At 44.0% G+C, this 13,904-nt stretch overlaps 1 protein-coding gene and 1 non-coding gene across 3 annotated transcripts in view; both read right to left on the bottom strand.

Moving 5' to 3' along the window:
- The window catches only part of ABHD2 (abhydrolase domain containing 2, acylglycerol lipase), a 114,487-nt gene that overhangs the window by 76,804 nt on the left and 23,779 nt on the right, over positions 1–13,904 (bottom strand). The window contains exons 2-3 of one of the 2 annotated variants that reach the window (XM_024232394.3): positions 11,897–11,996; positions 9,235–9,434 (exon numbers count right to left, since the gene is read on the bottom strand). In XM_024232394.3, the coding sequence (XP_024088162.1) occupies positions 9,235–9,428 (194 nt within the window). In that variant the 5' untranslated portion in view covers positions 9,429–9,434; positions 11,897–11,996. The remainder of the gene's footprint in view (positions 1–9,234; positions 9,435–11,896; positions 11,997–13,904) is intronic. The other variant, XM_024232396.3, reaches the window with a different exon arrangement.
- LOC112129158 (U7 small nuclear RNA) lies at positions 4,884–4,945 on the bottom strand. Its single transcript, XR_002911577.1, has one exon. It is a non-coding gene; the product is annotated as a U7 small nuclear RNA (small nuclear RNA).

The raw sequence follows: 13,904 nt of genomic DNA, 5'->3' as shown, positions 1-13,904 counted from the left end.
AACATCCAAGATAGTGAGTAGTCGAGAGGGTGAATAACTTATCCCTGTTTGCCCTGGAATTCCCCGGTATTAGCACTGACAGTCCCATGCCCCAGTCCTGAGCAAACTGGAATGTTTGGTCAGCCAAGCAATAAAAGAGTGTCCCAGGGTCAGCAGTTTAACTTTCTTTGACAGTTTTGGTTTGGGCTATTTCACCAGAAACATGAGCAATTTTAAGATGAAATTGCCTAAAAGTTTGACTTATTGAGGCTAGCCCTTAATACTCAGCCTCAATCAAGATGATTTTGAGTCTTCCATTTTTCAGGAATTTTCTAACAATATAAGTTTGCAGGTGCATATGATCTGAAGGTCTGGTGGCTACAAAATAAGCACATCAGAACACTACAGTTCTGCCAATCACTTGTTAACAGTTTACCAGAAATATCCAAAGAAATATTTGCACAACTCTTTTTTTTTGTTGGTTTGTTTGACATGGAGTCTCCCTCTGTTGCCAGGCTGGAGTGCAGTGGCGCAATCTCGGCTCACTGCAACCTCTGCCTCCCAGGTTCAAGTGATTCTTCTGCCTCAGCCTCCCTAGTAGCTGGGACTACAGGCATGTGCCACCATGCCCAACTAATTGGTGTTTTTTTTTTTGAGACAAAGTCTCACTCTTGTCCCCGAGGCTGGAGTGCAATGGCACGATCTCAGCTCACTGCAACCTCCACCTCCTGGGTTCAAGCAATTCTCCTGCCTCAGCCTCCCGATTAGCTGGGATTACAGGCACCTGCCACCATGCCCGGCTAATTTTTGTATTTTTAGTAGAGACAGGGTTTCACCATGTTGGCCAGGCTGGTCTCGAACTCCTGACCTCAGGTGATCCACCTGCCTTGGCCTCCCAAAGTGCTGGGATTACAGGTGTTAGCCACTGCGCCCAGCCCTAATTTTTGTATTTTTAGTAGAAACGGGGTTTCACCATGTTGGCCAGGATGGTCTTGATCTCTTGACCTCGTGATCCACCCACCTCAGCCTCCCAAAGTGCTGGGATTACAGGCGTGAGCCCCCATGCCCAGCCTGCACAACTCTTAAAACAGATAAAATCAGGTCGATGGAATTAAGGCTCTTGGCAATTAGGAATTTATCCTGTGAAAAGGACAAAGCTTTAGTGTTCAGCCAAGAAGGAAAGGATCTAAATCTGATGTGGAATGTCTGTGAGCAAGAGGGAATTAAGAGAAATTTAAGTCAAAGATAATGAAATTCTTTTCAGCTTTAACTTGCTATAAATAAATAAGCTGTGCTGGCTCCAGAATTTTTTTACCTAGGAGGGGCCTAGGGTGGCAATCTGACTGGAAGAGAGTGTGTGAAGTTGCATTTGCCTGATGCTTCAAGATTGAGAAAACACCAACTGTCCATCTCAAAGCTCCTAATCCCAGCCTCTGCATTGGTACTGCCTCTGCAAAGAAACAGCTTTATAACAAGGAGGCAGAGAAGAAAATGGAAGGAGTGGCCATTTCATATATGGAGTCCCGTGCTCTTTAGATCCAGAAAATAACTCCATATATTACACTATCAGAGAGATTTGAATTAGTGCTTTTCTGTAGTCTAATTATTTAACACTTCCTTGGTACACTAGGACAAAAATAGCATATTTTGCACATCTATGACAAATATAGTGTTTGTACACACAGAACTGAGCTCTTATTTGGGGCAGATAAAAGAAAAATGGATATTTACTGTTAAGAAGTATGTACAACAGCAATAGAGAGGGAGTTGGTACTGTTCGAGAGAAAAATCAAAAGTAGATTTGCTCTGCTTTATTAGAAATAATTAGGGGCTGGGTGTGGTGGCTTACACCTGTAACCCCAGCACTTTGGGAGGCTGAGGCTGGAGGATCGCTAGCCCAGGGGTTTGAGACCAGCTTGTACAACATGGTGACACAGGTGAGACCCTGTCTTTACAAATATATTTTTAAAAATTAGCCAGCCATGGTGGTGTTGACCTTTGGTTCCAGACACTTGTGAGGCTGAGATGGGAGGATCTCTTGAGCCCAGCAGGTTAAGGCTGCAATGAGCCATGATTGTGCCATTGTACTCCAACCTGGGTAATAGAGTGAGACACTGTCTCAAAAAAAAAAAAAAAAAAAAAAAAAAAAAAAAAAAAAAGAAAAAGAGAAAAAAAGAGAAATAACTAGGAAGCACATTTGTGAGGAAACTGATTTTTTAAAAGTGCCTCTAGAAAATTTCCGTAATTAAAAAGCTTGAAAAACTGATCTTTTAAAAATGCCTCCCCACGATGAGTCTCAGAGAAGTAGATCCTCAAATGCTCATTAACCAAGACTGACGGATGACTAATCGGCAGGAAACTAAAGGTTTGAACACATTATGATGAGAACAGCATTCCAAACTGGATGCTCGTTTGGAGCTTGTACTCCGGTGAGTGAAGAGAAAAAGGGAAAACCACAGGAGATGAATCCATGGTGGTCTATGGAAGGGCCACAGGGCTGCTCCCGTTCTTTTATGACTACCTGAAGCAGCTTCCAGGCAGACACGGCCAGAGAGGGCACCATGGCATAGGAGAGCCAACTGTTATTTTTGGCTTGGTGTTAGTGGGTATGCCCCTCTCCCCTAAGTTTCAGGTGTCTCTCAAATCCACCGAGAACAATAATGTCCAGTTCTTTTTAATACAGGTGGCAGCTGGTTGCAGAAGAAAGCGATTACCTTTGCATCTCTGGGGAAGAAAGTACCCACACACATGTGGCTGTGGTTTTCATCATACTGCCTCCCTTCTCTGGACTCTGCAGGGGCTTCTAGATGTCTCTTGGATCCAGTGAGGACAACTCAACTCTCTGTTTTTAGGCCTATTAGCCAAGCCCTCCATCACACTCCTCCTAAATGCCTTCATCTTTAGCTATAAGACAGCCCATACTGGCAAGCTTGCTAATGAGTGAAAAAGCAGCAGCCTGGCTTCCCACAGGGGAGTATGTACATTTTAATAGCAGGCTTCCAGAGACAGGGCACCTGCTGCCTGTCTGCTTTCCACCCGGGACCTGGTGATGAAAACTTCAGCCAGGCCCAGAGGGAAGGGTGGAGGCTGTGAACTGCCATTATGTATATGCCTGGGGTTGTCCTGCCTTAATTTAAGACCATAAACAATCCATCTTCTTCCAGAAACAAGGTAGAGCCTTCCCAGATCAACAAAGCTGTGTCAGAGCTGAAGGTACACCTGATTCCCTGAAGCGCCACTGAACAAGCCGGATACAGTGCAGTTTGTTTGTCCTGGGCAGGCACACATGGCATCTCCCAAAATGAGAACATCGTTCACTTACACCTGTTTATGGAAAACAAGATACAGAATGGCATTGTACTTGAGATTTGGAACCACAGGGAATCCTGTTCTGTCTCCCCAAGTATGCGGCTCTTGATTTGGGGTATATATTCCAGTGATAAAGAAAAGAGACACAAATTCTCATAAAACAAGATGGAACATTTTAAACGGACACAGAAGTTATATGTTGGGGAAACACGGTAGGAAGATGGAAGAAGGGCTCATTCTGGCTAAAGAGGAGTAGGGCGGCAAGTTAGAAAATAGTATCTCAGAATTGATGCTATTTAAGGCAGGGCACAGGGGCTCACCCCTGAAATCCCAGCGCTTTGGGAGGCCATGGTGGAAGGATGGCTTAAGGCCAGGAGTTTGAGACCAGACTGGGCAACATAATGAGGCTCTGTCTCTATAAAAAATTTTTAAAAATTAGCTGGGTGTGGTGGTGCACACCTGTAGTCCCAGCTACTTGGGAGACTGAGGCAGGAGGATAGTTTGAGCTCAGAGGTTTGAGGTTACAGTGAGTTATGATTGTACTACTGCACTCCAGCCTGGGCAACAGAGTGAGACTCTGTCTCTTAAAAGCAGAATTGATGCTATTTAAGTTTTCTTATAGGATAAGAGGCATTTTGGTGCTGAGAAAAAAGAGGGGATCTGGGATAGTGGGGAAACAACAGCCCAAAGGTCAGGTACTTCACAGGCAATGAGAGAATGCTGTGAGTAATGAGGCTGGACAGGTAGGTTCATGCCGCGGCTGCTGGCCTGCTTGAGGAAGCCAACTCGAGTAGTATTATGACAGATCGGTGGGTCAGAGGCAGAGAGGTCATAGTACACTTTTGTAAACACCCAAGGGACTGTTAGTTACACAGCTGCATACATACACAAAAGCCCCTGAGCTATATACTTAAGATTTGTATATTTTACTGTATGTAAATGATAGCTTTAAAAATTACTTAAAAAAAAAAAAAAAAAGCAAAAGGGAGACAGCGCCAGCCTGTCCAGGAGTACGGGGGCTGGGAATAGTTAGAAGAAGACAAACACACAAGAAAACCAGTCTCTGTACGCTGCAGTCAGGGACCCTCTCCCAGGGTCCTTCCCCTAAAAAGACCACTCTGATGTTTGCTAACGAAGCAAGGGTACCAGAATCAGAAGATGTCCGTGCTGAAGGGCACCATGGGAGACATACCTATTTCATTTTACACAGAAGGAAACCAAGGACCAGAGGGGCTATCATTTTGTCCAGGGTTCTGTGGCCAGTTGAGAGGTAGAAGACCTAGGTTTGCATCCTAGTTCAAATTTCAATTCAAAGCTCTTTCTCTACCCAACTGTTGCCAGCAGCCATCAGGAAATTTGGATGAATGACAGAATTCTGAAGCTATAAAAAAATCAAATGTGAGTAGATAGGTAGCAGCATGGGTGAATGTTCATGACAACGTTCATCATGGTTTGGTGAAAGCAGGTTACCAAACAATATCTATCACTGTGATTTTGTGGCGGCAAGTATAAGCAGAAGGAAAATCACAGGGATGATCGACCTCATATTAATAGTGCGTTATCTCTCAGTAGAATTATAATTTTTTTTTCACGTGGGAGGTTTTCTGGTAAAAACTGAAAAACCTGTTAGACAAATTCCAAAAGAGCTATAGGGCCGGTGCGGTGGCTCATGCCTGTAATCGCAGCACTTTGGAAGGCCGAGGTGGGTGGATCACGAGGTCAAGAGTTCAAGACCAGCCTGACCAACAGGGTGAAACCCCGTCACTACTGAAAATACAAAAATTAGCTGGGTGTGGTGGCAGCGCCTGTAATCCCAGCTACTCAGGAGGCTGAGGTAGGAGAATCGCTTGAACCTGGGAGGCAGAGGTTGCAGTGAACCGAGATCCGAGATCGCGCCACCGTACTCCAGCCTAGGCGACAGAGTGAGACTCTGTCTCAAAAAAGAAAAAAAAAAAGAGCTATAACATTTATAGATAATTTTTGTGTGCTCTACCTTTTCCATTTAAAAAAATGAATATGCATTAAAGTTTTTATTCAGAAAAAAAGATTTGTATGACTATCTAGATTTTTGTCATAATTCCGAACTGGGTGTCTGCTTGTTTCACTAAAAGTAAACACTTCATGAGAACAAAAAATGAATCACTAGGTAAATATTGATCTGTTTCTAAGTGAACAAGAGACATAACATCCCACTGAAGCAAAGTTTTCCTCCAGACATTAAAAGCTTAATTTATAATGTATCTTTGGGTAAATCATCTTAAAACAGATTTTCGAATTGACTTTAATGCTGAGAGGGGAAAATAGTAATCCCTGATCCTTGAGCATGCTTTCGATGTTCACCTTTCATCGACTTTTTTTCTATACCAGAACAGTAAGAAGACATGTCCTGATTCTGCACATGTCATCATAACCAGCTACCCACGGTCAGGATTACTGAATAATATTCACAGTTTGTTGTAAATCAGTTAACAGAACTTTCCAGCCTAGGCGAGTGCTTGTGAAGGCTGCAGACAGGCTTCCTTGTAGGAAAAAAAATCTTCAAACTCCCAGGAGAAGCACTTTCCCTCATAACAGATGTGTTTCCTGCCCTTAGCTTCCAACACATGGGAGGTTGTTACAGTCATGTGACACAGAAAAAGACTATGGGGGACAGTAGCTTCCAGTGGAGTGACAGAAACAGAAAGAGGGTCAGATGGGAATCAAAGGTCACCCAGGGACTGTCATCATCAGGGGCTGGCCTCTGCCTCAATTCTCTCACTTGTACCCAAGAAAAGTCCCTGTTCACTTCCCCAGCGATAGGAAGGCAGCCAACCTGGTGTCACACTCCAGTTTGGGTTCAGTTTCCCTCTCTGCTACTCCCAGTTTCCTCATCCCTAAAATGAAAGGAAAAATGAATCCAACCTTAAGGTTGGTAAGACTGAATGGCATGATGTCTATGAAAGGTACTCAACAAATTTCAAATGCAGTAGTAATGCAGACAAAAGAGAGTGGTAATGTGAAAACATTTTGGTGATATGAGACATGAACATAGGATACAGTGATTCCTAAAATTAGAATCTAAATCAGAAATAAGAGGTGAGTTGAAGGATGGAGGGACAATAAAGTGAATCCTTTTGCCCTTTAGTCATTTGTCATGTTCAAGTCAGATTGCTCAGGTGTTTAGAATTTAGCTGCTTAAGTAATGCTCCAACATGCTGTAAGAGGGCTGGTCCTATCATCGAAAGGAGAGGCTTTGGAAGGAAATTGGTTCTGGAGAATTTGTCCCTTCACATACACCTTCAAACCACAGCTAAGTCATAAACAATCATCAGGTTTGCCTTTAACCTAGGCTGACCTCCACCCCTCCCTAGTTCAGGCTTCACCAGGAGAGAGGGTGGCAATCAGCCAATGACCAGGTGGCTCCATGCTGATGCCCCTGGCTCAGGCTGATGCTAATTTTCTAAACACGGCCACGAGGTCCAAGGAGATGGGGCTGGGGATGCACTTCCATAGGAGGAGGTGGGTGGGAGCCATTTCAGTAGAGGTCACACCTTAGACTCATCAAGAAAATGTGCTAGAGAGGGAAAAAAGCAAAGAGAAACTGTTGGGCTTAATGTCTCTGGATTATTTTTAAAAGGAAAAAAAAGAAAAAGAGGTAAAAACTGCCACAATCAGCTTTCTTTTACACTTTGAACAATTAGTATGGAATCAAACCTTACATGATGTTTTTCTGGAGCCTGGGCAATAGCAGCTTTGCATGGCTTCTTCCCTCTAATTACTCAGGAACCAATGCTGGGTGGAAATTTGCACTCATCTGCACAGAAACTTGCAGGGTTTTAAATACTTTGGTTTTCGAGAGCTCTCTAAAAATGAGATGACAAAACAACTGGGTCTAGCAGTCCTACCCAAACTGTAAGCTGAAAGTAAGTGCAAATTTCAGCAGCCAGTTGAAGTTATTGATCTAAATTAAGTATTAAAAAAAATTCAGGCTGAGCGCCGTGGCTCATGCTTGTAATCCCAGCACTTTTGAGGCAGGCAGATTACCTGAGGTCAGGAGTTCAAGACCAGCCTGGCCAACATGGTGAAACCCCATCTCTACCAAAAAATACAAAAATTAGCTGGGCGTGGTGGCATGTAGTCCCAAGCTACTGGGGAGGCTAAGGTAGGAGAATCGCTTGAACCCGGGAAGCAGAGGTTACAGTGAGCTGAGATCATGCTACTGCACTCCAGTCCGGGTGACAGAGTGAGATTCTGTCTCCAAAAAAAAAAAAAAGAAAGAAAAAAAAGAAACATTCAAAATATGACTATGACAAATACTGGATGATTTTCAAAACATATACCATGCACACCCTTTACAGAGCTGATTTTTAACTGCAAACACTGCATATAAGAACACCATGTCCTTGCTCTTGTGCCTGGCTGTGGAGGCTACCGTAATAAAAAGTCCCCTCAGCAGGGGCAGTTCCAAATTCAATATGATGACATTTATAGTGTCCACCACTATTATGCAATATCTCTCTTGACTTGGGGTCATGACATCACTGTCACAACTATGAGAAAACTGCGTAAGAATACCACACACGAACACCCAAAACACCTAAAGCCCATAATGGTAGCTGTTCACCCTTGGCCACCAGTGTGTGAAATTAACTAGACAACTACACAAAGCAGGGGCCCAAACTCTCAGATGTTTGTTGCCCATTTGTCTGCTCTTAGAAGAGAATCATTCACCCAGTGTCCCCAACAGCCAAAAGAGGGGATGAGAGGTGGTATCAGGATGCAGGGAAGAGCTTCTACCACCATTGGGTCTTAGCAACTGCATTAGTCATGTGCTGAACGGACACGCTTGAGGAAGACATCTCTCTGAGCAGCTGCAGTCTGAGAAGGCACAGGCAGAATGGAGTAAGCTTGAAGAAGCACAAAGCGAGTGAAGCAGCATGACAAAAGGAGTGAGGAATTCAGACCCACTGTGCATGAGGCTTGGCCTGAGCCCTGGAGGAAGACACAGTCATTCAGAAGACATCTATAGGGAAAAAGTGAACACTGCATCTCTTGAAAACAGTATGTGTGACACAGAGTGCAGATTCCCTTCATTTTACAACTACAGTTTCCTCTATCAGAAGCAGAGCCTGCCCCTGCTGCCTCCAAAATACAGATCTGGAGGAAGGTGCAGTGGCTCATGCTTGTAATCCCAGCACTTTGGGAGGCCGAGGCGGGCAGATCACTTGAGGTCAGGAGTTCAAGACCAGCCTGGCCAACATGGCGAAACCCCATCTCTACTAAAAATACAAAAATTAGCCAGGTGTGGTGGATTACACCTGTAATTCCAGCTACTCCAGAGGCTGAGACACCAGAATCGCTTGAACCCAGGAGGTGGAGGTTGCAGTGAGTCAAGATCACACCACTGTACTCCAGCCTGGGTGACTAAGCAAGACTCTATCTAAAAAAAAAAATACAGATCTGGGCTTCTATAGGGAAACCTGGTTCACTCAGACAAAGCACTCTCTTTAAGTACATTCTCTTAGCTAATGCTTGGTACATTTTTCAACAAGGCAGATGGAGAGTACTCAACTAATGGACCTGTGCTTTTTTGCTTATTAATTATTTTGGGTGAGGATAGTTTCTCCATCCTAGAACTGGCAACAAAGCATTTGTTAAAGGACTAGAATATTGTCCAACTTTTCCATATCTGCCTAAAAATGACTACTATTTTCTGCAAAGTCCCTGTCATGGATAATGACATCACACTGTGGAGGAAGGAATGTTTCAGGCAACAGAGATCTGATTCTCTCCTACCCTCCAGGATTCAAACACTAGACTGCAATCAGACTGTGGCTATTTTAACACCAGTGACGCCACATCCCATTGATGCCTTAAGGACACGATGGGAGAAGATTCTTCTTTGAACATCACACAAAGCCAAATGCATCAGTGGCTGAGCATACAGAGGGCACGAGGTCTACTCACTCTTTGGTCAGAAGAGGACAGGACTTGAGCAGAAAGCGTGAGAGCCCCGAGTCCTGGAAGTAGAGGTCAGGTGGGGCTGTGGGGCTCTTCAGATTCAAACTCCGGACGATCACGTACAGCACAGCAGCCACTGCAGCCAGCTTCACTCCATCAAACACGGCTGGGAGTTCGGGGGTCTCCAGCATGGCATTCATCTTGATCTGGGGAGCAGAGGCACAGGTCTAAGTTTACAAGCACAGTGAGGACGGGTGGTGTCCACCACCCTATAGACGCATGGTGGGCTAAGAGATACTGCCAGTGATGGTGTGCCACAATTCAGATGTTTCCACAGGCTCCTGCAAGGCAGACACCACCAGCATCTTACAGCTACTAATCAACTGGCCATAATGCAAATCACAAACAGTCTGAGCATGGATAAACTGGGTACTGTGTTTTCTTTTTATAATCTCACAAGCATTTCTAAGATGAGCAAATCAGAAAATTGAAAAATGCTAAGAATAGTGTCCTCTATCAGAGGGGGAAAAGTAAGATCAGTCAAAGAGGTGGCTGCAGGACTAGGGGTAGCACTTTGATTTCTGTTAACAGGTCATCCTTTTGTTTTTTTTTTTTCCTCTCTGTAGACTTAACCTGCACCTGGTGCCCCAGGTGTGTGTTAAAGGTTGTGTTTACACCCGGAAAGGACTGTTGGTGCCACCAGGTGTGGTTGTACTGCCTGCTGGCCTCACCCCTTTATTTGCAGAGCAGGCTGAGATAAAGCAACCTCAGCCTGACTCAGCCATCTGCTCCCCACAGGCTCCCCAGTGCTGGAGTCTGGGTCAGACTCAGCCCAGGTCGCAGCGATCCTGGCTCCTAAGGGTTTCAGGAGTGAAATAGAGCTTGGCTAGTTTTTTTTGTTTTGTTTTGTTTTGTTTTGTTTTTTTCCCCCTGCGGAGGCTATCTGACTGTAGCCATTAGTCCAAAATTAGGTTAAAAGTAAACCAAATTGACCACTAGGTCAAAATCTAAAATTGGACTACAGAAAATGTATATGCTTATCTGGCCTTTCCCAAGCTCTCCCAATATTTCTCTTTTGAAATAACTTTACCTTATATACAACACACACACACACACACACACACACACATATATACCTCCAAACATATAAAATCAAACATAAGCAACGACAAAAGCAACAGCAACAAAAATCCAGTATTTTCCTTGCTGCTCGGCAGAAAAACAGAACATCAGCTGTTACCTTAAAAATCAGGGAAACCACAAGCTAACAAAAAAGAGAAAACGGTAACTCTCATAGCCAAGGTAGCTATGGCAACAGCTTCCCCTGGAATGGTTTCAAGTAGCCTCTGCTAACAACAGTCATCACGAGAGCTCTGGTAGCCAGTGGTAGAGACAGGATAGGCAGAACAAAACAATCTCCACCAACTGTGTTTGGGGGTATAACCGACCGAACTTTCCTAAGACCTACAGCAAGTCCAGAGAGGACTCAGAAACCCTTTTCTAAACTCGAGGTCACTTTGGCAGAAAATCTCTGGCAGGGATTCCCAATTCAGTAATGAATGGAAATAAAAGATCACAGCTCCGTAACTAGTCTTCCACCATCAGGGCAAGACAAGGATTTTTAAAAACTTACCTGATACAATTTCAAATCAAGGCTAGACCATGAATATAAACTCAGCTACACTGAACTTCTGTGAGAAGACAGTTTTCTTAAAACTTAACTTCTGGGCTGGGCACCATGGCTCATGCCTGTAATTGTGCACTTTGGGAGGCCAAAGTGGGTGGATCACCTGAACTCAGGAGTTCGAGACCAGCCTTGGCCAACATGGTGAAATCCTGTCTCTACCAAAAATACAAAAATTAGCCGGGTGTGGTGGCACATGTCTGTAATCCCAGCTACTTGGGAGTCTGAGGCAGGAGGATCACTTGAACCCAGAAAGCATAGTTGCAGTGAGCCAAGATCACACCACTGCACTCCAGCCTGGGGACAAGAGTGAAACTCCGTCTCAAAAAAAAAAAAAAAAGACTTAACTTCTGGTGACACTTCTCCTCACTCCTGGGGTCACATCCCCTGAAAGCTATCTGTAAACCCCTAAAACAAGGATCCTTAACTTGGGGTCTGTGTGTTCCCTATGGGATCCTACGGTCTAAGAACTCCCTGAAATCATGTGAAAGTTTGGGCACATGAGCAGTTTTCTGGGCAGAGGGTTTGCAGCTTTAATCAGATTCTCTAAAAAGGATCTGTGGCCTAAAAAAGTACATAGCACTGCACTAAGATGCCCAGTAGGTTTAATCTGTGGCTACCATTCCTCACCTTGTCCAAACCCTGCCACGGATGCCAAACAAAGGCTAAACAAATGTCCAAGATGATGCAGCTTGTTAATATAGGCTTTTAAGTCTCCACATTCTAGTAGAGGACCAAAACTAAAATCCACCAGAAATTCTCTGACTATATGCTGGTAACACGGAACTGAACTAGAAATTCTTCCTCATCACCTTTGTTGGGAACAGAACAGGGTAATGCAGCAAGTAGTTTCCACCAGTTTCCTTGTTGGTTTGGGGTGGACTTGTTGAATTAAACAAGTAAGTCCTTCCCTTCTCACTTCTACGTACTGCTTCCTAACATAAGGGGAGGAGAAACAAAAATAAGAGTCTCAGCAATACATACCAATGTTACTTATTCTTCCCACTGCAAATACGAATTTTCCTTGAAGAGTTGTACAGTTGGGCCGGTCAGGTCAGATCTCTTATTCAAACTAACCTAAAAGCTAAAAAGATTGGATGGTAATGTTTTAAAGAATGAAAAAGAAGCAATTTAATTGAAACGTAAGCACAGTCTAAGTTCCTCTGCATTTAAAGTCTTTAGGGAAAAGACAATTTCGTTAATTAACAGGTATGCCACACTCTTGAATGTTTGGCCTTTTTAACAAGCCTGCTGCGGGAGGGCTTTGTGAATCCACCAAGACTGACAGGCTCTCTCTGGTTTCTAGGACAAGTTTTCTGCTGTGTTCCTAATTCTGGCTAAAGCCAATTCACATTGCTTTGAACCTTTATCTCACAACATAATCTCCAGAAATGCCTAACAGGACAGGTAACATCTCTGTGTGACCAATGAAATAACTTAGCAAGGCTTGAGATCAAGACAGCACAGCCAGTCAACTTATTTGTTCTCTTCCAAACATACAGCAGGGACAGAAAAAAAAAATGAGCTGAGAAAAGTAATAGGGCACAGATGGGCTCAAAAACAAAGTACCAGAAACAGAACAGGGCCAAAAATAATGGGTAGGGGATTGCATTGCTTGTAGGGTCCCAGTTCAGACTGTGGCCAGAGGCTGGCTGCTGAGAAGCGCCAGAAGCTAAAAGTGCTTGCTGTCAGATGGGGGACCTGAGCTGAGCCTACTGCAAGAAGCTGCTAAAAGATCTATGGCTTCCAAAGCAGCAGAAGCAAAAGAGAGAACATGGGGGAAACAGCCAGTGTTTATGCAGCACTATCTACGTGCTAAGCTCTGTTCTTCAAACTTGACATATGGTAGCTCATTTAATCCTTCCCGTACCCTATGAGGTAGATGCTATTATTACCCCATTTTATAGACAAGGTAACTGAGACATAGAAAGTTTAAGTTACTTGCCCAGTGTCATACAGCTGGTAGGTAGAAAAGCCAGCATTCATATCTGGCCCAAGAGATCCTCCTCTTAATCACCATGCTGTGCTACTTGAAGGCAGGTAAGTAGAGAAAGAAAGAGAGGCAAGCAAGGAAATGGATGGTGCAGGAGACACACACGAGACACCAGAGGCTTGCCCTGAGTCAGACAGCTGTAAACAGCAGAGCTGGGATTGAAGCCCAATTTTTTTTTCCTGATTCTACCACACCAAAATCACCTCAGAAGAAAATCAAAGCCCGTTGAAGGAAAGAATCAATCAACCTTCAGAACAGTCTTGCCCAACTTCCAATTATTATCTGTCCCTATCCTGAGACAAATTAGTCATACAGGACCAGGCTGTGGTGAGGTAAGGCCGGAAGAGCAAAGTCTTCAGCCACATCACAGGCCACCTGACCCCACAGGCTTGGCTGCCAAATGAAAAACAGGGCATGGACCAGATCAAAGATCCTAAACTGGCAGCCCATGGGGCAGTGTTGCATTCAGCTGGCATTTAAAAAAATTAATTTATTCACTGCCATATTATTAACACCAGGAGATTTCAGATAAAAATCTAGATTTCTGGTTTCTCTTGGAAATAAAATCAGAAGATTTGGCAACACAGGGCCAGCATTCTCACACGGCAACAACGGACAGAGCTGAGCAGGGCTGCCCCCTTCAGACCCAGCAAGCTCTCTCCAGGTGGCCACGGTCCTCACCACTCCCCATTAGTGGGGTCCTCAACACTGACCCCTGGCCCGCTTTAATAATTTACGGTACCTGAATGGTCCCCATAAGCATCTGAATATGCAACCTTTGGAGAAAAGCATCTAAGGTCCCTTCTAGCCCTGAAAAGGTCTGTGTTGACTGAATATTTGAAAAATATACAATCAATATATATATAAATAAAAAATTCCTAGAAAAAATGATGGAAAGGCAGAGTGGCAAAGCTGATAGGATAACAGGATGTAGTGCCTTTTATTTATTGATATTTTCGTTGAGGTTTATTTATACCTTAACTCTTTCCACAAACTATT

This window comes from Pongo abelii, chromosome 16 (assembly GCF_028885655.2).
Source record: "Pongo abelii isolate AG06213 chromosome 16, NHGRI_mPonAbe1-v2.0_pri, whole genome shotgun sequence".
In the NCBI taxonomy this organism is placed as follows: domain Eukaryota; kingdom Metazoa; phylum Chordata; class Mammalia; order Primates; family Hominidae; genus Pongo; species Pongo abelii.
Note: the sequence above shows the minus strand (reverse complement) of the source record. Positions and strands in the feature narration are given on the sequence as shown.